The 25,233-nt window shown below is 42.9% G+C and overlaps 1 protein-coding gene across 1 annotated transcript in view; it reads left to right on the forward strand.

The window, feature by feature from the left end:
• Positions 1 to 25,233, forward strand: part of LOC137320640 (solute carrier family 28 member 3-like) — a 111,650-nt gene that overhangs the window by 12,976 nt on the left and 73,441 nt on the right. Inside the window, exons 4-6 of the mRNA XM_067982321.1 lie at positions 6,790 to 6,881; positions 10,328 to 10,517; positions 14,078 to 14,222. Of these exons, the coding sequence (XP_067838422.1) occupies positions 6,790 to 6,881; positions 10,328 to 10,517; positions 14,078 to 14,222 (427 nt within the window). The remainder of the gene's footprint in view (positions 1 to 6,789; positions 6,882 to 10,327; positions 10,518 to 14,077; positions 14,223 to 25,233) is intronic.

A 25,233-nucleotide genomic window follows, 5' to 3' on the forward strand; every position in this document is an offset into this window, starting at 1 on the left:
TAGTCATTTCCTCGAAGAACTCCATTGGTTGAACTCTCCCATTAATTTAAAACCTACCTCTTTGACCAAGCTTTTGATCATCTGCCCTGATATCTCCTTATTTGGCTCAGTGTCAAATTTTGTTTGCTAATGCTCCTGTGCAGCACCTTAAAGGCGCTATATAAATGCAAGTTGTTAAAAAAAATCCGTCCTATTTTCATATCCTCTTTATCTCATCGTTAAGTATTCTGTACTCCCTCTTACTCTGAGATGGCAGTCTCTAGCAAACCCCTTTAATTATTTTAGCACTCCTTGCATTAGAAACCTCCAGCCAGCTTATTTCACTTGGTTTTTCCATTACTTCAGAATTTATTCCCTTTGCTTTCCAAATATCTCTGACATATAGAACAACACCCCTGAGCTAGGAGTTCTTCTGGGTTCTTGGCCAACATTTTTTCCTTAACCAATACCACCAAAAACATAATAAGAGACCAATCCATTTGCTAAGCACAAATTGGCTGCCACTTTTGCCTTCATACAATAAATCAAAGGAATTACTTGGCTGTGAAGTGCTTTGAGACATCCTGAGGACAAGAAAGGCAGTATATAAATGCAAATTCTTTTCCTTATCTAGTCTTCACTGAACATTCTGTATGTTGTACTCATCTCTATCTATTGGGGTAAGCTATGTTTTGGTTTCTCCTACTCCATTATGTAAAGAGTCTAGTGAATAAGGCGGATGAGCTGAGGACACGGACACATGGAAGTATGATATCATAGTTATCACTGAAACATGGCTTAAGGAAAGGCAGGAATGGCATCTCAACATTCCTCGTTACAGGGTTTTCAAACGAGATGGAGGGGATAAAAAAGGAGGGGGTTTGCAATATTGGTTAAAGAAACAATTTCAGCTGTGAGGAAGGATGATATGATAGAAGTATCATCAAATGAGGCCATATATATGGAACTGAAAAACAAAAAAGGGGCAATCACACTGCTGGGAGTATACTATAGACCCCCAAACAGTCAGAGGGAGATAGAAGAGCAAATATGTAGGCAAATTTCAGAGAAGTGCAAAAACAATAGGGCAGTAATAGTAGGGGATTTCAACTACCCTAATATTAACTGGGATAGAATCAGTGTAAAAGGTATAGAGGGTGCAAAATTCTTAAATTGCATTCAGGAGAACTTTTTTAGCCAGTACGTAGCAAACCCAACAAGAGAGGCGGCAGGTCTGGACTTAGTTTTATGGAATGAAGCTGGGCAGGTGGAAGGGGTATCAGTGGGAGAGCATTTTTGTAGTAGTGATCATAATTCAGTTAGATTTTGTGTAGTTATGGAAAAGGACAAAGATAGACCAGGAGTAAAAGTTCTCAATTGGGGAAAGGCCAATTTTACAAAGCTAAGATGTGATTTTGGCAAAAGTGTACTGGAAACAGCTACTTGAAGGTAAATCAGTGTCAGGGCAATGGGAGGCATTCAAGGAGGAGGTGGTGAGGGTTCAGAACAAATATGTTTCCGCAAAGAGAAAGGTTGGGACCCCCAAATCTAGAGCCCCCTGGATGTCAAGGAGCATACAAGGTAGGATAAGGCAAAAAAGGGAAGCTTATGTCAGATACCGAGAACTCAATACTGCAGAAAGCCTAGAGGAGTATAGTAAGTGCAGGGGTGAAATGTAAAAGGAAATTAGGAAAGCAAAGAGGGGGCATGAAAAAATATTGGCAAGTAAAATCAAGGAAAACCTAAAGGTGTTTTATAAATACATAAAGAGCAAGAGGATAACTAAGAAAAGAGTAGAGCCTGTTGGAGACCAAAAAGGTACCTGTGCGTGGAGGCGGAAGCCGTAGGTATGGTTCTTAATGAATATTTTGCATCTGTCTTCACGAAAGAGGGAGATGATGCAAACGTTGTAGTTGGGGAGGAGCAGTGTGAAATATTGGATGGGATAAATGTCATGAGAGGACATATTAAGGGATTTAGCATCTTTGAAAGTACATAAATAATGAGGGCTCAATACTGCAGAAAGCCTAGAGGAGTATAGTAAGTGCAGGGTGAAATTAAAAAGGAAGTGCCGAGTGGATGATCCATCTTGACCTCCTCCCGATACCCCCCACCATCACAGAAGCCAGTCTTCAGCCAATTCGATTCACTCCACGTGTTATCAAGAAATGGCTGAGTGCACTGGATATAGCAAAGGCTGTGGGCCCCGACAACATCCCGGCTGTAGTGCTGAAGACTTGTGCTCCAGAACTAGCTGCGCCTCTAGCCAAACTGTTCCAGTACAGCAACAACACTGGCATCTACCCAACAATGTGGAAAATTGCCCAGGTATGTCCTGTCCACAAAAAGCAGGACAAATACAATCCGGCCAATTACTGCCCCATCAGTCTACTCTCAATCATCAACAAAGTGATGGAAGGTGTCGTCGACAGTGCTATCAAGTGGCACTTACTCACCAATAACCTGCTCACCGATGCTCAGTTTGGGTTCCACCAGGACCACTCGGCTCCAGACTTCATTACAGACTTGGTCCAAACATGGCCAAAAGAGCTGAATTCCAGAGGTGAGGTGAGAGTGACTGCCCTTGACATCAAGGCAGCATTTGACCGAGTGTGGCACCAAGGAGCCCTAGTAAAATTGAAGTCAATGGGAGTCAGGGGGAAAACTCTCCAGTGGCTGGAGTCATACCTAGCACAAAGAAAGATGGTAGTGGTTGTTGGAGGCCAATCATCTCAGCCGCAGGACATTGCTGCAGGAGTTCCTCAGGGCAGTGTCCTTGGCCCAACCATCTTCAGCTGCTTCATCAATGACCTTCCCTCCAACATAAGGTCAGAAATGGGGATGTTTGCTGATGATTGCAGAGTGTTCAGTTCCATTCGCAACCCCTCAAATAATGAAGCAGTCTGTGCCCGCATGCAGCAAGACCTGGACAACATCCAGGCTTGGGCTGACAAGTGGCAAGTAACAGTCGTGCCAGACAAGTGCCAGGCAATGACCATCTCCAACAAGAGAGAGTCTAACCACCTCCCCTTGACATTCAATGGCATTTCTATTGCCGAATGCCCCACCATCAACATCCTGGGGGTCATCATTGACCAAAAACGTAACTGGACCAGCCATATAAATACTGTGGCTACAAGAGCAGGTCAGAGGCTGGGTATTCTGCGACGAGTGACTCACCTCCTGACTCCCCAAACCCTTTCCACCATCTACAAGGCACAAGTCAGGAGTGTGATGGAATACTCTCCACTTGCTTGGATGAGTGCAGCTCCAACAACACTCAAGAAGCTCGACACCATCCAAGATAAAGCAGCCCGCTTGATTGGCAACCCATCCACCACCCTAAACATTCACTCCCTTCGCCGCCGCTGCAGTGTGTACTATCCACAGGATGCACTGCGGCAACTCGCCAAGGTTTCTTTGACAGCACCTCCCAAACCCATGCCTTCTACCACCCACAAGGACAAGGACAAGGACAAGGACAAGGGCAGCAGGCACATGGGAACAACAACACCTGCACATTCCCCTCCAAGTCACACACCATCCCGACTTGGAAATATATCGCCGTTCCTTCATCATCGCTGGGTCAAAACCCTGGAACTCCCTTCCTAACAGCACTGGGAGAACCTTCACTACACGGACTGCAGCGGTTCACGAAGGCGGCTCACCACCACCTTTTCAAGGGCAATTTGGGATGGGCAATAAATGCTGGCCTCGCCAGTGACGCCCACATCCCATGAACGAATAAAAAAAAAAATCGCCTGGCCCAGATGAACCGTATCCTAGGTTGTTAAGAGAAGCAAGGGAGGAAATAGCAGAGGCTCTGACCATCATTTTCCAAGTTGCCCTGGCTATAAGCATGGTGCTGGAGGACTGCTTATGTTATACCGTTGTTTAAGAAGGGAGAAAGGCATAGACCGAATAATTACAGGCCAGTCAGCCTAACCTCGGTGGTGGACAAATTATTGGAAAAAATTCTGAGAGACAATATTAATCATCATTTGGAAAGGCACGGATTAATCACAGAAAATGTCAGCATGGATTTGTTAAGGGAAGGTCGTGTCTGATTAACTTGAATGAATGAGGGTAGCACATTTGATGTAGTCCACGTGAATTTTAGCAAGGCTTTTGACAAGGTCCCACATGGCAGACTGGTCAGAAAAGTAAAAGCCCGTGGGATTCAAGGGAAAGTGGCAAGTTGGATCCAAAATTGGCTCGGTGGCAGGAAGCAAAGGGTAATGGTTGACCGGTGTTTTTGTGACTGGAAGACTGTTTCCAGTGGCGTTACGCAGGGCTCAGTACTAGGTCCCTAGGTTTTTGTGGCATAGATCAATGATTTAGACTTAAATGAAGAGGGCATGATTAAGAAGTTTGCAGATGATACAAAAATTGGCTGTGTGGTTGACAGGAAGAAAGCTGTAGTCTGCAGGAAGATATCAATGGACTGGGTCAGGCGAGCAGAAAAGTGCAAATGGAATTCAATCTGGAGAAGTGTGAGGTAATGCATTTGGGGAGGGCAAACAAGGCAAGGGAATACAAAATAAATGGTAGAATTCTGAGAAGTGTAGAGGAACAGAGGGACCTTGGAGTGCATATCTACTGATCCCTGAAGGTGGCAGGACAGGTAAATAAGGTGGTTAAGATCCGATGCATAGAATATAATAGCAGGGAACTGTATAAAACACTAGTTAGGCCACAGCTAAAGTACTGCGTACAGTTCTGCTCATCACATTACAGGAAATATATGATTGCACTAGAGAGTGTACAGAGGAGATTATGAGGATGTTGCCAGGACTGGAGAATTTTAGCTATGAGGAAAGATTGCATAGGCTGGGGTTGTTTTCTTTGGAAAAGAGAAGGCTGAGGGGAGATTTAATTGAGGTGTGTAAAATTATGAGGGGCCTGGATAGAGTGGATAGGAAGGACCTATTTCCCTTAGCAGAGAGGTGAATCACCAGGGGACATAGATTTAAAATGATTGGTAGAAGGATAAGTGGGGAGTTGAGAATTCTTTTCATCCGGGGATGGTGGGGGTCTGGAACTTTCATCACATTTAAAAAGTACTTAGAAGGCTACGGACCAAGAGCTGGAAAGTGGGATTAGGCTCTTTCGGCCAGCACAGACACCATGGGCTGAATGGCCTCCTTCTGTGCCATAAATTTCTATGATTCTATGATTATTGTTCCTTACTGTGACAACAGTCTCTAGTTTGGCCATTTTGTTAGGACTGCTTTATGTATAAGCACCTCACTAAAAATTATCCTTTTTCTGGTGCTTGACTGTTACTGGAGATTGGATCCAGTATTTCTCTTCGCGTTAGTAAATTCCCTCTAATCTGTTGGCTATCATCCATATTAGTCTCATACGGGATCCAGTCATTTTCTTGCCCTGCCCTACTATCTAATTTAGATGGTTTTGCATTGCCTGCCTCTTTGTTTCTTGCTAATCTTATGATTCCCGCTTTAAGATGCAGCCTTAATCCCCCTTCTATCGTGAAAACAGTCCCAGATATTTAAGAAAATGACCTCATTATTATTATTAAGCTCGTTCACCAGCCATTTGTTCACGACTCTATTTTCTTACTGAACTCAACTCCTTTACCAAACACCAGCAGTATGGCTGAGGACATTAATATACATGGTAAGGTAATGGTAAATTACCAAGTGACCATGCGTCCTTGAATGCCTCCATATAATTCTTCTCTATATTGTTAATTACTATATGGATCACCACTACTAGTGGCTTTACTTATATTCCTTTTGTCCTTTCCTTAATGTGTAGAGCTCTAGCTCCAATTAAGCAACTGTCCATTCTGTAAACTTTATCTTTCTGATGTGCATAGCTATTCACTTTTATTTGCAATAAATCCCGTGTCTCATGGTTTTGTCCTCCGTCTTTCCTTTTTCTCTTGACTTCTTGCAAACCTCTTCCTTTATATTCTGACTTGTATCTGCAGTGAAGACTAGAGCCTGATATGTGTTTGTTCTAGTAATCTCCTGAGTAATCATCCTGATCTTCTCTTGTAGCTTCCTTTTAACTATTCCTATTTTCTTTATTTCCATCAACTTGGAGCTTTGCATTGTTCCTGCCCTGCAATGGCTCACCTATTGAGTCCAGCACAACTCAATCTATGTGATCTTCCTCCGCAATGGTCTGCATTGAATCACCTACCTTATCCATTACTATATTATTCACTTCATGAACCTGAAGTGCCTCACCAATTGAGTTCATTACTAGCCATTTACCCTCTAAAATGCCTTCACGTTCATCTTCCTTAAGCTCCTGTACTCTTCTGTTCATGATCGTGATCATGACCCTTTTTTTTGCATCTATTCACCAATCTATTATACCTGTATCTATCATGCATCTCACAGCACTTACACCTCATAGATCTAATTACAATTGGGCTTATGTTTCTGAAATTAAAATGGAAAAAATATCACCAGATTCCAAATGCATTGGATTGGACCAGATCAGTAGTATTTATTTTTATCAGTCTCGTAACATAATGAAAACACGCGCACATGCGTACACACGGCAACATACACAATAATTACATCTTAGCCTACACGAACACTACCATCTTAATATACACTTAACCATGCACTCATGTTTACTTTATATGCACGCACAAAACACTCCTCCCCCACAGATATTTGCATATGTCCAATATACTAATTATTGCATAAGTATCATTGAATCTCGCACCACTTATACTGTATCTGACACACAAAATGTTAATCAGTAATAGGATCGTATAAATAAAATGTTTTTATGATTGACCAGTTGTCTTGTGTTTCGCGTCCTCAGAGCTTTTGTAGAGAAATATGAACAGCTGCAAGAATTCTATTCGGAGCACAGAAAAATTATTTATCGTGTATTTCTGATCATCCTCCTGACAGGTAGTGTTTAAGATATTGTGAATAACTGAAAACAGCATGAATAAGCTAATTATATATTATTAAAATTAATATATGGCACACATTTTCTGTCCAAAACGTTACTTCCTGTAACACTTTTTATGTAAACATTTATAATGAGAAAAACGATGTGTAAACATTTTGCTATTACGGTTTGCTGATGAACCAATCAAATAACTAAAAATGCTTTTTGAAAAAAATTTAATTGGCAATTTTTTTTTTCTCAGTAACAAAAATTTCCATGTCCAAAATAGGGATAGAATTTCTGCAGGGATTTTCCCGATCTCCCACCATAACTTTGGCCTTCAGGCTAGTCAGTGCTTCCAAAGTAGAAGCACCAACTGCTCACCTTCAGACATGGGTAACTGGTTAGAGAAAGTGATAGCAACCAGCTTCTGAGACCTTCAAGCTGCCATTTCTGAGGGCTTACAGGATCTCCAGGTCACTATCTCTCATGACTTCCAGGTTATCTGTACTTCCATTAGGTCTGTTTTCCCACTCATGCACCCGCACCCTGGGGTAACAGAAGTCTAGTTGTATGATGTTGCTTCCCTCAGGCCAGCAGCACAGGCATGTGCTCTGGGCAGTACTGTCAGATACCATCATGTGAGGCAGCAAGAAGGCATGACCAGGCTGTCTAGGTGATCATACCAGAGACACATCTCTGTCACAGGTTTGCCCCTGAATTCAGTGGCTTAAATCCCAAAAGACTAATTCTAGTGTACGTACCCATGGCCCTCAGGTGGCACTTAGAAAGAGCACCATAATTGGTCAAAAGACAAACAAATGGGCACCAGGGAAAGCAATGCTCAAATGAAGATTAAACTATTTTCATATTTACAATAAATGACTTGAAATATTATTTGTCTGTTGGCTGAATATTAGGTCTACTTCTGGAAGGATGGGACAAGGTTATCATTGTGTCTTGGATTTGGCTGAAGTGTTGAATTGAAGGATGAATTTTGGGAATGTGGGAAACACAAATTGGGACATTGGGGTTGAGAAATGCTGTGGGATAATATCGGCCTCAAATTTGATCAATGAACAATGAACAGCGAAGGTGCCTTGAATCAGGTTATCATGCAATTCCCTTGCTACTCTTGGTTGCCATTTTTCAACCTGCATCAAAATCTGGTCATCTACTTTTGTGAGCTATGCAGTTGGTTCACTTTCTTTCTCAGAGATTTCCATTTCCGGACCTTTCTGAAGGGCAAAATTGTGGAGGACACAACAGGTGACCACAGTTCTGGAGACTTTACTGGGGACAAGCTGCAGGACTTCTGTTGATCAATCCAGGCACTGGACCTATCCCTTCAGCATTCCAATAGTTTGTTTTATGTATATCTGGATGTATTGCACCATTAATCTGCAACTGTGCAGATCTGATGTGTCATCAGCCATGGACAGAGGGATAATCCTTGTCACTCGAGAACTATCCTCGGACTTGCCCTTGCTGCTGGAAAAGAGCTGAAACAGCTGCAGACCGTGTAATGGTAGTATGCAGTGTTGGTCGCATACCAATTGTACATTGAGACTGGAGTCCCTTCCTATTGATGTAGCTTTGTGGATTTATATATGGAGCACAAATTGCCACAAATATCCCATTAGTGACCTCTAGACAGCTGGGTATGACATCAATGAAATGCCCTTTCATCTGTTTAGGGCCTATATTGAATTGCATGAACTATGCATCCCTGGCAAAAAGGGCATTGGTCATTTGACGGATGTACGTATGCACAGCAAACTGACGTTACAAAAGTTTCCTGTTTCTCCCTGGAAAGAGCTAGACATCTAAAAGTTTAGGGCTTTGGTGATATTATCTTCCCTGCCACAGTTAATGTTCTGAGCCATTGAAGTAGTGTACAGGTTTGTGCATAGATCTCAGGACCTCGCTCTTGAATCTTTGTCCTGATGCAAAATTCCTGGCTGATAGTTTGGAAGGAGTGCCTGGGGTAATAGATTCTAGTGGTAGAGTACTGGTAGGAGAGTCTGGCTGTCTTCTGATGCTGCCCAATGTGCCTGGCTTCTGTGACTGTCTCCTGATCTTCCTTCAACATATGCACCATATGTAATGGGATTCCCATAGGGGACCCCATATTTAAACCTTTGTGTATTTTTCGGAAATTCCCTTGAGGGCCCACCAGCTCCAAGAGAAAGGCAAAGTTGGGCTCAGGCTTCTGCTGTCCAGCAAAGAGAATCACTTTCAAAATCGCTCCACAAAACTCAAGATATTGCAGGTAAAAATAACAACTTCAGCAGTTCCCCTTTAAAAAGCTACTTCTGCCTTGATCAGCTGGCCCTGGCAAGCACAGGTGTATATTGCCAGGGTGGCTGGGAAGGCAGAAATAAAGTAATGATATTATCCATCATAAATTCTGTCATTAGCTAAGCTACGTTGGTAGGGGCCGAGCACATGTTGTGCTGTCCCCCATCTTTGGCAGAATTTTCCATGTACTGAAACTGGAGTAGAAACCCAGTGGATCTAGGGTGGACCCCAAATCCCACCACTGGATTTGGCGCTTTACAACCAATAAACTACTTTTGATGTTTAATGTTGTAATGTGGGGAAATGCAGCAGTCAATTTGTGCACTGCAAGGTCCCACAAATAGCCTTGAGACAAATGATCAGATAATCTGTTTTGGTGACTTTGATCGAGGAATAAATGTTGACCAGAACACCAGGAGAATTACCCCATTCTTCTTTGAAAAGTGCCAAGGGGTCATTAATATAGATTGTAAGTAGCTGAGGCCCAAGCGCTGATCCCTGCGGCACTCCACTAGATACAACCTGCCAACCTGAAAATGACCCGTTTATTCCTACTCTCTTTTATGTCCATTAACCAATCCTCAATCCATACTAATATATTACCCCCAATCCCATGAACCCTAATCTTGTGCAACAACCTCTTATGTGGCACCTTATTGAATGCATTTTGAAAATCCAAATATACTATATCCACTGGTTCCCCCATATCTACCCTGCTAGTTACACCCTCAAAAAAAACTCTTAATAAGTTTGTCAAATACGATTTCCCTTTCATAAAACCGTGTTGACTGCCTAATCATATTATGATTTTCTAAGTGCCCTGTTACTAGGTCCTTAATTATAGATTCTAGCATTATCCCTACTACTGATGTTGGAGCAGGCTTGAGGGCCGTATGGCATACTCCTGCTCCTGTTTCTTATGTTTATGTCCACCTGAGAGGGCAGAAGGTTTAATGTCTCATCTGAAAGAACATAAGAAATAGGAGCACGAGTAGGCCACATGGCCCCTCGAGCTTTCTGCCAAAGACAACATCTCAAACAGTGCAGCACTCCCTCAGTACTACACTGAAATGTCAGCCTAGATTATGTGCTCAAATCTCTGGAGTGAATCCACGATAGAGATGTAGATATAAATTGAATAAGTATTTTATTTCTTTTACAGCCTACTTTTGCACGGTGATCGCAGCGTGTATTTTGAACTTCAAAAGAGCCCTTGGACTCCTTGTGTTAACCTTGCTTGCCATTTTTTTTTACATTTGGGATACATATGTTATGAAGTATGAACACAAATTTGTTGAGTTCTTTGCTTCCCGTGGCCAATTCTTCAGAAGTCACTGGTTTCAGATCAAATGGTGAGTAAAGCATACATTTTTACAAGTCCTAGAATTGGTTTAGAAATCCATATCAACTCAACTTATTAAATTTTTATATAATTTGTTGTATTTTTGTGCTGATCAATCTGAATGTGTCAGTACTGCAAAATTATTTAAAAAAAACTTTTAGCGCACAATGTGTGCATCAAGTATTCCTAGGGTCTTCGTTGGGTCTATGAAGGTGGGTTTGGACATTCCTTCCCAGTAGTGGGCAGCTGCAGGATTTTCCAGCTGCATGTGTCTGGCAGGCATAGTGGCCCTATACCAATGAGTGCCCTCTTGCTGACCTTGCAAATTCCGGTGGGATCTGCGGGCGCGATCCTGGCATTTACGCCTGTGTATCCAGGACAAGAACAGGTCATCTGGCCCATACTTACTCACTCCAATCCTTCAATTGATTACATCCTGTGCAGCAACTATCCTTTTCCCCCACCTCCTAGGAGAGGCAAAAACCAAAAACCTGCAACCAGTTCAGGAGTCCTCGCAAAAATTTCTCTCCAACCCCTCATACGCGATCGGGCAAGCCCGAGGAGTCCCGATACACTCGTTATTATCCAGAAATAATTTACTCTTGCTTTCTATTTTTCACGATCACATTACTTTCCAGGAAGCCATCTAGGGCCATCTTGAAGGACTGTAAGGAATCAGACTCCACTACCTCTCCCGGAATCTTGTTCCACAGGCTAATTACCCTCTGGTGAAAGTAAAATTTCTAGACATCCAACCTCACCCCCTACTTCCTCAGTTTGTATAGGTGGCCCATCGTGATGCCGAATCCAACATCTTAAACACACCTTCATTGATGCCAATTCCTTGAATAGTCTTAAATACCTGCATCAGGTTTTCTCTTAGTTTTTCCAGCAAGTACAATCCCAAGCATCAAGTCTGTCTTCATGGCTCAATGACCTCGGGCAGGGGATTATCCTTGTTGCCCTTCTCTCCATCATCTTCAGAGTCACAATGCCCTTCTTTTAGGTGGGGAGATGTAAACTAGACACAATACTCCAAATGAGGTCATACCTTAGTATAGTGATCCCAGTTTTGTAATGAATTGTCCAAATGATATAACTTAGAAGTAAAAACAGAAAATACTGGAAATACTCAGCAAGTTTGGCAGCATCTGTGGAGAAAGAAACAGAGTTAATGTTTCAGGTCAATGACCTTTTGTCGGAACTGGGAGAAGTTAAAGATTTAACAGTTTTTAAGCAAGTACAGAGTCGGGATGGTGGGGGGAGGGGGTAAGATGGGGAGGGGAGGAAAGAATAAAAGGGAAGGTCTCTGATAGGATGGAGGACAGGAGTGATTAAATGACAAAAGGGATGATAGTGCAAGGCAAGGAGGGTGGTAATGGGACAAGTAAAGAAACGAAAGATGGGTCTAGAGGAGCTTTAAATGGTAACAACAGAACCATTACCAGCACCTGATGTTCGATAAAATGGGAGCAGTGGTTATGATCTGAAGTTATTGAAATCAATGTTGAGTCTGGAAGGTTGTAAAGAGCCTAATCGAAAGATGAGGTCCTTTTCCTCGAGCTTCCGTTGAGCTTCGTTGGAACAGTGTAGGAGGCCGAGGTCAGAGTGGGAGTGGGACGGGGAATTAAAATGGCAAGCAACCGGAAGCTCAGGGTCACGCTTGCTGACTGAGTGGAGGTGTTCAGCAAAGCGATCACCCAATCTGCGTTTTGTCTTCCCAACGTAGAGGAGATTGCATCGTAAGCAGCGAATATAGTATACTAAATTGAAAGAAGTAAATCGCTGTTTCACTTGGAAGGAGTGTTTAGGGCCCTGGATAGTGGAAAGGGAGGAGGTGAAAGGGCAGGTGTTGCATCTCCTGTGCTAACCCGGGAAGGTACTGTGAGAAGGAGAGCGGGTGTTGGGAATGATGGAAGAGTGGACTAGGGTCACGGAGGGAATGGCCCCTGTGGAATACTGAAGGGGAGGGGAGGGGAGGGGGAAGATATGTTTGGAGGATGATACGTTGAATGTGGAGGCTGGTGGGGTGGAAGATGAGGACAAGGGGGATCCTATCGCAGTTCTGGGAGGGAGGGGATGGGGTGGGGGCAGAAGTGCGGGAAATGGGACGGACACGGTCGAGGACCCTGTCAATTACAGTGGAGGGGAATCCTTGGTTGAGGAAAAAGGAAGACATGTCGGAAGCACTGGTGTGGAAGGCGTCATCATCAGAATGGATGCGATGGAGATGGGAAACTGGGAGAATGGAATAGAGTCCTTACAGGAAGCTGGGTGGGAGGAAGTATGATCAAGGTAGCTGTGGGAGGCGGTGGCCTTATAGAAGAGCCCCTGATATAACTTAGAGCCCCGTTTCCTAAGCGTGAGGCTTCCTAACGTTGAGTCTGAAGCTTGAGTGAGTGGTCAATGGTCATTCCCAAATCTTTTTCCCTCTTGTTTACCGTTAACTGACATCCACTCGTCATATTCTATGCCCTTGTTTACCAGCCTTGGGCCCACTTCCCCAATCTGTTGAAATCCCGTTTCAATCTATTTCCCTCTTATAAGTTAATGACTCTTCCACAAAATTTGGTATAATTTGCAAATTTAATTAATATGCCCCCAATGCTCTCCTCCAGAACGTTAATGAACATAAGGGGACCTGGCATTGAACTGTGGGAATCCTACTCGCACAATAGGATTCTGCTTCATTTAAAACTACTCTTTCTTTCCTGTCCCTTAGTCATTTATTTTTATCCATCTTCACTTTTCACACACAATCTCTCATGTGGCACTTTATCAAAAGTCTATTGGAAATCCAAGTAGGTGGTCTACTCTGTGGAAGCAGAGTAAAGCTCCAGCTGCTTGGCCCAAGGAAATATTTTAAGCTAGTCCATAGATTAACAACCCCTTCTGTGTTTTTCACCTCCAAAGAGTTGTAGCTCTCTAACTAGACAAACTTACAAGAGCACGTGTTATGTTGATTAACTCCTTCAAAAAGGAGGTTGATAAATATCTCGTTGAGAATGGGGTTATAGCTTTAGCTATAGATAATCACATACTATACAGTTGAGCTGGTGGAAAGGTGAGTGTTAACTGTTTTTAGATGACTGTAAGATTAAATAGTGGAGATGTGGGAATGAATTAATAGTCTGGAGTTTTTTTAAACTTCAGGAATCAGGAAGTATTCATATGGAAGTTTCCCTCAGAAAATTAAATGGGTGGGTAGAGTTTTTATTTATTTGTTCTTAGGATGTGGGCGATGCTGGCAAGGCTTTATTTTTGCCCATCCTGAGTTGCCCTGAGAAGGAGGTGGTGGGCCTACTCATTGAACTGCTGCAGTCTTGTGGTAATGGTTATCCCAAAATGGTATTAGGTATGGAATTCTTGGACTTTGACCAAGTGATGATGAAGGAACAGCGATATATGTCCGAGTCAGGATGGTGTATTACTTGGAAGGGAACTTGAAAGTGATGCCAAAGTTATGATAGGAGTCTGCTAGAATGGCTAAAGATTTACAGTTCCATACAATGAACTATAGTTGAGTAAATTTAAGACTTTGTCAAACTGTTATACATTCTTTTACCTCAGGATGCTGTATGTCTGCTCAGCTGCATTTGTTATACTTTGGCTTGCACTGGACACAGCTAAGCAAGGTGTCCACCAGCTCATTTCCTTTATGGGACTTGTGGTATTTATTATCATCTTGTTCATCTTCTCCAAACATCCGAGAAAGGTAAAGCCAGTACATTATTTTCTGTTATTTGTCATTCCTACCAAGTAAATAGAAAATAGTTTTAACATAGTCATTAATTATACTCTTTGGTTTGGTCCTTTATTTTTTTTTTCTTTTATTCGTTCATGGGTTGTGGGCATTGCTGGCAAAGCCAGCATTTATTGCCCATCCCTAATTGCCCTTGAGAAGGTGGTGGTGAGCCACCTTCTTGAACCGCTGCGGTCCGTGTGGTGAAGGTTCTCCCACAGTGCTGTTAGGTAGGGAGTTCCAGGATTTGACCCAGCGACGATGAAAGAACGGCGATATATTTCCAAGTTGGGGTGGTGTGTGACTTGGAGGGGATCGTGCAGGTGGTGTTGTTCCCACCTGCCTGCTGCCTTTGTCCTTCTAGGTTGTAGAAGTCACGGGTTTGGGAGGTACTGTCGAAGAAACCTTGGCGAGTTGCTGCAGTGCATCCTATGGATGGTACACACTGCAGCCACGGTGCGCCGGTGGTGAAGGGAGTGGATGGGGTGCCAATCAAGCGGGCTGCTTTACCCTGGACGGTGTCGAGCTTCTTGAGTGTTGTTGGAGCTGCACTCGTCCAGGCAAGTGGAGAGTATTTCATCACACTCCTGATTTGTGCCTTGTAGATGGTGGAAAGGCTTTGGGGAGTCAGGAGGTGAGTCATTTGTCGCAGAATACCCAGCCTCTGACCTGCTCTTGCAGCCGCAGTATTTATGTGGCTGGTCCAGTTAAGTTCCTGGTCAATGGTGACCCCCAGGATGTTGATGGTGGGGGATTCAGCAATGGTAATGCTGTTGAATGTCAAGGGGAGGTGGTTAGACTCTCTCTTGTTGAAGATGGGCATTGCCTGGCACTTGTCTGGCGCGAATGTTACTTGCCACTTATCAGCCCAAGCCTGGATGTTATCCAGGTCTTGCTGCATGTGGGCACGGACTGCTTCATCATCCCCTGAGGGGTTGCGAATGGAACTGAACACTGTGCAATCATCGACAAAATCCCCATTTCTGACCTTATGATGGAGGGAAGGTCATTGATGAAGCAGCTGAAGATGGTTGATCATGTGTGTCTAAATCAGTATAACCTGTAGAGTGAATCATGTTAAAAGATATTAAAGTTTTAAATTCAACCATCAAAATGGTGAAGTTTTGTACTTAATGAAGATCAGGGATGTCAGTGCTGGGAACTGAAAATATTTTCCACCCAATGTTAGTACCAGGCACTGGGAATAATTTTTAACTTTGCTGCCTACAACTGGTGGACGACCTGCTCTGCTAGGATACCACCCAGGCAAAGAGGTTGAAAAAGCATCCCCACTATATAAGGAGTTTCTGAATCAAGTTACCGAGAAGGCTACACTTGTAGATTTTTTTTTTGTGGAGTGTATACCCTGGCCTGGAAATTCTGGAGGGGTTCTTCCAATATCCTGCTGTAACTTTGGTGGAAGATCAGCAATACCTCCACATAAGCGGCTGAAGACAGACATTTTTTTTATTCGTTCATGGGATGTGGGCTTCGCTGGCAAGGCCAGCATTTATTGCCCATCCCTAATTGCCCTTGAGGAGATGGTGGTGAGCCACCTTCTTGAACAACTGAGTGGCTTGCAAGGCCATTTCAGAGGGCGATTAAGAATCAACCACATTGCTGTGGGTCTGGAGTCACATATAGGCCAGACCAGGTAAGGACAGCAGGTTTCCTTCCCTAAAGGAGGGCATTAGTGAACCAGATGGGTTTTTAACGACAATCCGGTAGTTTCATGGCCACCATTACTGATGCTAGTTTTTTTTAAATTCCAGATTTTATTTAACTAATTGAATTTAAATTCCCCAGTTGCCCTGTGTGGGATTTGAACTCATGACTCCGGATTATTAGTCCAGGCTTCTGGATTACTAGTCCAGTAACATAACCACTATACTACCGTAACTGTTGATGCTGTTATTTGGGGTTTCCGCTGGTCTCCTGCCAGAGTTATGGCATGTGACTTGTTATAGCATCGTGGAGATTCAGGGACACTCTCTGTATGGAGACACGTCTTTCTTACGTAGGTCCAGAGAGATAAAGTGCAGGTTGGTAAAGTCAAGGCTTAGGATCCCCTACTGTGTGGAGGGGTACTACTGGAATTCAACCAGATTAAAAACACAAAACTGACGCGTACAAAGCACTGGTAAGCTTCTTGCTGCTAGTCTAGCTAAGATCATCTTACCCATTAGGATGTTGGCTTATAGGCTATCTAGAGCTGAATGGGAAAAGTTCTGGCCATTAGTGATGAGTACCGTTAGTGAGCAAAGCTGGTCAGTCATCAACAATTCATTGGAGTGCTACAGACTTGCCTGGTTCTCATTTTATTGAGTTTGTCATAAAGGGTCAACTTGTTCCGAATGTCCGACACCAGGCATATCATTTTGGAGCTACCTCATCACCAAAGTGCTGCCACTTATCTAGAAGTGCAATTCTTTGGCAGGGGAAAAATTCCATTTCGGGTTTGTGGCCACAGAATCACAATGCTACGGAATGTAACTGTAGTAGAGACAACTGGTGTTCCATGATACCACTCGTAAAAGATGCTAGTGCATTTCTAGGTGTTTTACTACCCAGATCATTTTCCAATGTTGTGTGAATGGAGGTAAGTGACCCTATAATGCAATGTGTTGTTATAATAGCCTCCACTTGAAAGCATGCCCACTGAGGTTTGTATAACGCTACAACTTAGTCAGGGTATTTGGCATATTGGACCACTGTACTCAACCAGCTTCTCCCCATCAACCTTCACTGCAGCTACTACTTGCTCACTAGTGTTTGCCTCACTCTTATCACTATGTTCTTCTATACTATTTGTATCTGTGCTGGTGTCTTTTTCAAATGGGTCTCATGACAGTTTGTGCTTCGGTGTGTGATGATCCTTGGGTGTGGCTAGTGGTCAACTGGGTTCTCCTTGCTCTGTGAAGAGAGCAGATGGGATATTGAGTATATAAGCACATTTACCCATTTGGATACTATTTTACCATCACATGCACCATTATTTATTTGTGTATAATCAGTGTGTATGCACACACTGATATAACCTATCTTCCAAACTGTAAAATTATTGGGGTGATTCCATAATCCAGGGCTCTCTGGGGAGTGGCAGATGCAGGGATTGCAGGACTATGGAATCATTCCGTATAAAATTAAGTGTCTATGTCCACTTCTCCTCTATCTCCAGTATGATTGCTTTCTAAACACATCCTTTCAAAAAAATCAACGATAGATGTTTAATGTCATTGGGTTCACCCCAGTCTCTGTTGCACGCTGTGTCCTCCTGTTATGTGTGAGTTTTCTATTTCAATGTGCGGGTACTGGGGATTGAGACACTGATTTTGCCCGTAGTAATTCTTTCATATTGTTTAGTTTCTTTCCCATTATGGTATGTGTAATATAATTTGCATACCCTTTATTTTCACTTTTAATGCATTTCTTGACCGGGCTGATAATACGAAGCTCTGGTTCCAGTGCAAGACCTCTCAGGATGGAAGTGCAAGTTGGTGAAATGGGTGTGGAGATCTGTGTATCTGATTCACTGCACTCTGGATTTCATGATTAAAGTTTTCAGAGGCTGTGCTGCTGTCCCGAGCAAGTTTCATTACCTGCTCAAATGCCAGCAAATGCACGACAACAGATCCCATAGCTAATCTTATGTTTTGGGAGAGACCTTTTGCTTCTGTGGTGCTGTTTGTTCATTAAAATGGAGACAAGACTATCTGGATGGTTTAATGTTTGAAAGTTAGTTTATTAAAGGTGGTTAGAAAGTTTGCTTGTTTTTTGCTTATGTTTGAATTTCATTTCTGATCTGCTTTACCTTAAGTGCCAAGCATGCTCATCGTTTCGTCTGCTACCTTAATGCGTATCTTCTCAAAGAAAATCTCTGGATTATGGTCAAATAAAGTGCAATTACTGCCTTGACATTTTTTCAGGAGTGCAGGGAGCACTATGTATGGTAGGAGTGCATGAATTTGGAGAGCAGCAGCTCTTAAAAAGGGCTATTTTTTCAACTTGAAGTTAGCCTGTTTAGTTTCTTGCTGGAAATCTAAGCCAAGGAATTGAAGTTGGTGAAGGGAAGGTGAGCAGAATTGCCCTCCTTGATGAAGAAAATTTAAGTGCTGTTTTAGAAGAGGCGCAGCAGAAGAGGGTAGGCATATTTGGGAAGATTGGGACCCTCCACGTCACAATATGCAGCAAGCATGGCAACAGGTAGCAGACTGAGTCATAGGTAGGTGGAGTAGATGGGGAAGAAGCTTTCTGGTTCAAGGAAGAATGCCAAGGTAAGGCTGGTCATAGACTGACAACTAAGTCTGGCCACGACATGCATGCCACAAGCACGGTCTGCAAACATGATACAGCGTCAGTGAAGGAGTAAGGCAAACATTGATACAACCTTCAGATCGTCGACACCTCATTTGTATGCACGTAATACTGCAGCTTGAACTTTGTGGCTGACAATTACTGAATTAGTGAAATCTTAGAATTTTACAGAAGGAGGTCGTTACACCTATGCTGGCGCCTTGAAAGTGCCATCCAGTTAGTCCCATTTCCCTGCACTTTTTTCACACTTATCTACTTCTGTTTTCTTTGGCATTGATCTTAAATTCCAGTTACTTGCCAACCTGTAGAAATAGTTTTTCCTTGATTTACCTCATCAAAACCCCTCATAATTTTGAATACCTCTATCAGATCTCCTCTTAACCTTCGTTGTTGCAATGAAATGAGCTCCAGTTTCTCTAGTCTTTCCTCATAACTAAAGCCTCTCATCCCTGGTATCATCCTATAAATCTCTCGTTATCATTTCCATGTACTTGACTAAAGTAGGATGCCTAAAACGACACAACATTCCAACAGTGGCCTAATCAATGACTTCTGAAGGTTTAGCATTACCTCTTTGCTTTAGTACTCTGTACCCTATTTATAAAACCTAGGATATGTTTTTTCTTGCAGCTTCATCAACTTATCATCCCACTTGGTTTGAACCCCTAAGTCTCTTTGCTGCTCTACTCCTTTTAAAGTTTCCCCATTTATTGTAGACGCCCTCTTATTCTTGCTCCCACAATGTATCATGTATCATGTCACATTTCTTCACATTAAATTTCATCTGCCATTTATCTTCCCAATCTACTAACCTGTCTGTCCTCTGTCATTTACAGTCCTCTTCACAGTTAACCATGTTTCCTAATTTTATTTTGTTTGCAAATTTTGATATTGTGCCCTCTATCCAAGTCCACATATGAGAGAAAGAGAGAAGCAATAGTCCCAACACTGATGCCTTGGTACACTGTAGTTTACATCCTTCTACTGCAAAAATATCCATTAACCACAATCTCCTTTTTATGTTCTGTAACCAATTTCCTATCAACAAGCCCTTAATTAGCATCTTATCAAACGTCTTTTGAAAATCCATATACATCTGTTTTATTTCCTTTATTATTACACTCCATTATTTCCTCAAGGAAATGACTTGCCTTTTAGAAATCCATGATTGTCATTAATTTCTAGGTGAGTATTCATTTTATTCTGTATTATGGCCCCTCGAAGTTCCCCCACTATTGACGTTAGGCTGATTCGTATATCACTTATCCCTTTCTCCCTTTTTGGAGAGAGGTATTACATTGGTAATCTCCAGTCCTCGAGCACAATTTCCATACCCAAGGATTTTTGTAACATTGTGGCCAAAGCCTCTGCTCTTTCCTCTCTTACTTCCCTCAGCATTCTCGGGCGCATGCCGTCAAGGCAAATGATTTTTCCACTTTGAATTCCACAAATATTTTCAGTACTATTTCCTTATCTATAGTTATCCTATCTAATTACCTACCTCCTCTTAAAAGATTTCATTTTCAGTACAACTCTCTTTTATGAATCAAAGCCAAGTACTCATTTAATATCTTCACATACTTTCAACTTCCATAAGATGATTTCTTTTTCATCTCTGATCGTCCTACTCTTTAGTTATTCTTCATTTTCTGTTTATAAAATCCTATTTTCGTTTTGTTACTTGCCAATCTTTCATCGTATGTTCTCTTAACCGTTCTGATTTTTTTTCTTCCTCTTTGCACTTTACATTTCACTTGATTTTCTTTTGTATTTTAGTCTTGGATTTGTCATATGTCTCTTTTTAAAGCTCATTTTAATTTTAATTTCTCTACTCATGCAGGATGCTCTAGCTTTTGCTGCAAACCCTTTACTTCTTGTGGGAACAAGTTTAGTCTGTACCGTAATCATCATCTGTTTGTATGTTTCCCATTGTTTGTGCACAGTCCTATTTGTCATTTTTTTTTCTTTCCAATTTATCTGGGCTAGTTCCCTTTTTATCTAATTGAAATTGGCATATTTTCAGTCAAGCCCCTTTAATCTTTGGCTGTTCCCTCTTCAGCTTTTATAATGAATCTGCGTATCATTGGTGTTTCCCTACAGTTATGTTACAATCTTGCCCTATAGAACAAGATCCAGGATTGTCTCTTTCCTTGTTAGATTTAAAAACATACCAATCCAGAAAGCAATTCTTAAAGAAGCTCTTCTCTTCTTTACCACTTATTATTTTTACACCAGCCCATTTGTGGGTAATTAAAATTACCCATTATTATGGCACAGTTCCTGTAATTTTCTCATTTTATTTACGTATCTCTTCCTCTATCTCCCTTTCACTGTTTGACAGTTTTTAATATGCTCCTAATAGAGTAACATCGGATTTTATTCCTTAACTTCAACCAAATAGATTCAGCTTTTGCATCATCTCTATGTTCTAATGCTGAAAAACCGTGTTGTCCAATACGATAGCGACTAGCCACATGTGGCTAATTGCATTTCTGATTAGTAAATAAAAAAATGAATAATAGACATCGTCATTGCGCATGTGATCTCAATACTCATATTTACACGATGTATACATGTGTACTTAATCTTTTTGTGCGTTTGTTCGTAAAATGGTAAGACGAAAAGCAGAATGTGATGGTGCTTTTTAATCGTTGAGTGCTTTACATTCTTGGTTACTGAATGGTGGTTGATGTCTGTTACGTAAATATACACGTGAAGTACATTTACCTGTATTGTGAGTGTATGTAAGGCATTTTCTACTAAAATTAGTGCATGTGGCTAAAACAGTGTCGCTGTAGTCACACCTTTGGCTAGTCAGCAACTTCTATTGTACAACACTGCTGTAATGGAATCTTGGTTAACACTGCCTTGTTCCCAAGTTCATTTCTCCTGAAAATTTTGTAACCAGTAATGTTCAGCTCCCAGTCTTGCCCTAGCCTAAGCCATAGCTCTGTTAATGCTATCATATCATAACCTCTATAGCCATTCGTACCTCAAGCTCAGCAATTTATTAATAATACTTTTGTGAATTTATGTACATACAACTCAAACCTGTCTGTGCCTGTTTGGCAATCACATATCTTGTATGTTATGACACCAAATCAAACTGACACCTGAACATACTTACGTGCTGATTTAGCCAAGGTGGGATGTAGGCTAGGCACTGAGGTCCCACTCTGATCTCTTCAAAATGTTAACAACTGCCTGTTTTGTCTCCCACACCAGAGAGAGACTTATTGGCAGCCATGCAAACCTAAAGACAATTGAGGGTATGGGTCAGAAAGAGTTTGGTGGCTTTGTGCCAGCCCGCCAAGGCAAGTGTCCTCTTTTCCTTTAGTTACTTCCTCCCCAATTCAAACACTCTCTCTTGTCAAGACCATTGATGTGTATAATCAATGCACGGAGTATAAGTAACAAAATTGGGGAACTAGAACATTGATCAGAATAGAAAATCATGGTTTAGTAGCTATAATTGAAATAGCTACAATTGAATCAGGTTTGGCAATTAAATATCCCTTGGTATGCAACTTTCAGGAGGAATAGGGAAGGAAGAAATGGAGGAGGGGCGGTGGTATTAATTACCACTAAAAGATGAGGATTTAAATAGAGCAGTGCTTCCTCTTCATGTGGTGCAAGTGGTATATTGGGGGATTCACCACCTGTAGCCTGTGATTCTTGGTTGTTAGAGGTGACCTTCTTCTGTGATGGAATATAAAAGAGAAGAGGGCATGAGTTCTACAGTGAAAATAGGGAAATGTCTCTAGATATGACTCCACCTGTTAGCTCCTAAGAGAGGCTGAGACCTACACACGTGCTGGCAGTTTGGAGAGGCATGGTCATGCAACACACTGAGAGGGTTGGTTAATCTTTAGGTAGAAAGATCTGCAGGGTAGTGAGAAGGACTAGTTGGTTACATTTCAGTTTTATATCATAATTAATGGGGCTGACACAGATTTAAATAGAATGCCAGGAAAGGTCATAGGGAACAGGCACACACCCTACCTTGGCATTTCTGGTCTGGTTGTTAAACTTCTTTTCTGCACTGCAGAGGAGTCCTGGGGGTTAAGAATGTGACACTGCAGGAATAGCTGAATGCTCTTCCTCTGAAATACAAAAATATACTACATGTTAGTGATATGAGTGCTCCTCCCGGCTCCAGAACTGCGATTGGACCCCCTTGCCCGGGACGCGCCTGAGGGCAAGTGGCCCAAAATTCAACTGCAGGAAATAGGTGAGCTGCCTCTGTAGGCATGACAGGCGTGACAGCTGGCTTAAATGATTGAAATGAAGCGTGAGGCCCAATTTCGGGCCAGTCTCTGGCCTCTTGGTTGGGGTGTGTGCCCTGTGTGTTGGTTATGGGCCCTAAAATGGGCCATAACCAATTTCCACCTGTCGACTACAAACTTAACATTTATAGGCCTGCATTACTGTTATAAAGCAAACGCAGGTAATGCTGAGATACTTTGGGAATTATTTTAGCATGGAGGCGGCATCTCAGCGGATGGGTAAATAATTGCGTGGGAAACCCGGAAGTAACTTGAGCGTGTCGGTTTGTCCGATTGCAACTCAATTGAAGGCACATAATATTAGTTCTGGGTTTTGTGTCTCCATGCTGCGCAGCGGGCATGCTGTGCATCTGCATGACGCGATTTAAAGCTCACTATTTAAAGGGCCAATGCAAAAATGGATCTTGAAGGAGAAAGGAGTAAAAAGCGAAATGGAAGGACATAGAGGAAAGTCAGCACAGGTTCTCTGACACCTCCCTTGAGATACTGCTGGTTGCTGTGAGAAGCAAGAGTGAGGTGTTACACCCTGGTGATAGGAGGAAGAAACCTGCTTCTGCCACCAAGAAAGTGGCTGGAGGTGGCAGAACAGGTGAGTAATAGGAGCACGTTGCCCAGGTCTTGGCTGCAGTGCGGGAAGCATTTAATGACCTAACCAGGTCAGGAAAAGTGAGTACATTTGCTTATTCGCCCACATTCTGTGAAATGCAACATCTACCCCACCCTCCCACCCCAAACTCTGTGTTGGCACACCTACTCCATCGCATGACTCCACTCCCACTTTTCCGATGAATCATTCATATCGCTTTCTGTTGTCTTCCAGGGCCTTCATGACTTCAAGAACAATCAGAAAATGGAAGACATTGATTCCTCAGAGGAACTCATACCTTCTGAGGATGCACCATCACAGGACGTACAGCCATGCACCAGTGCAGATGCTTGCACTTCGGTGGGTCCTGTAAGGCAGATAGTTGGGTTGTCACCTGGTGATTCACCACTCACAAGTGTGCACGAGTGGACACTGGTTGAAGGGGCAGCTATGGAGAGTCCTCTTTTGGGAGGGGGGGGTGCGCACGCCTCTCCAAGCTCTGCTCAGCTGAACACCCAGTTCCTGAACCCCGGGGGCCATCGTTGAGCAGGAGAATGATCGAGGTGCAGTAGCAACTTTGCGAAGTAATGCAAAAGGTGCCACGCACACTCTCCACAATAGCGGAGAGGATGAAGGTGTCCAACTTAATGGCTAGTGGGTTGTTGTTGCAGGTAAGTACGTAGATTCTGCAATGGAGAGAGAGGCAGCCTCCATAGAGCTTCAAGCACAGTTCTCAAATGAATCTATGCAGGCCAAGACGATGGCTATGCAGATTCTAGATGCCAACATGTCTGCCGCCTTAAACAGGATGACCGATACATTATCCGTGGCCTTACAACACAGCACATCTGTTCACCAACCTGCTGCTTCCTCTCCCAGTCTGACCCTGCACAGGTGCAGGTGGAGCAGTCTTTAGCAGAGCCCTTGAGGTCTCCAAAACCCAGAGGGAGTAGGCCGAGAGCATCTCGGCAGTCAGAGCAGGTATCTGAGCAACCTACCACTACATCATCTGAAGGCGCGGGTTGCACCACATAGCATCGGTAGAAAGTGAAAGGTTAAGCAATGGTAATTCACCAAGGGTATGCACGAGGGTGTTTGACGAAATGTCATATTGTTCATTTATTTTTTGTTGTTATGGTACATTAAATTTAATCATTATCATCACTACCACACCTTGGCCATTATTGCGTCCCGTTTGTGAAGTCGCCCTTTCACGAATGCCATTGGACGGGTGTGCAATGGGTGTATGCGTGGTTGAAGGACTGTTTAGTGCAAAGTGAGGGGGTTGGGTGGCCTGAGTATCTCAAATTCTTCATATTGCATATCTCATTATGAGAACCTGTTAGAGATGAGGGCATCACTGGCTGCAATGTGTGCGGTTGAACTGGCGATGAGTTCCCCATCTTCATTTTCCTCTTCGTCACCTCCTCCTCATCAATGTTGGAGCCAGCAGAGAATACTTGATGAGCACATTCAACCCCCTCCACCTGTGATCCTCTCTGCTGCGCTATGTTATGCAGAACACGCAGCACATGACGATTATTCTGGACATGCTTGCTGGCGAGTACTGAAGGGCTCCACCAGATCTATCCAGGCACCTGAAATGCATCTTCAACATGCCTATGGCTTGCTCAATGACAGACCTGGTGGTGATGTGGCTCTGGTTGTACTGCTGCTGTGCCTCGTTGGTGGGGTTTCTCACAGGTGTCATGAGCCACGTCTGCAGGGGGTATCCTTTGTCTCCGAGGAGCCAGCCCTTAAGTCTGTCTTGTGCGTGGAAGGGGGCCGGGATGTTGGA

The sequence above is a fragment of the Heptranchias perlo genome, chromosome 4 (assembly GCF_035084215.1).
Source record: "Heptranchias perlo isolate sHepPer1 chromosome 4, sHepPer1.hap1, whole genome shotgun sequence".
Classification (NCBI taxonomy): domain Eukaryota; kingdom Metazoa; phylum Chordata; class Chondrichthyes; order Hexanchiformes; family Hexanchidae; genus Heptranchias; species Heptranchias perlo.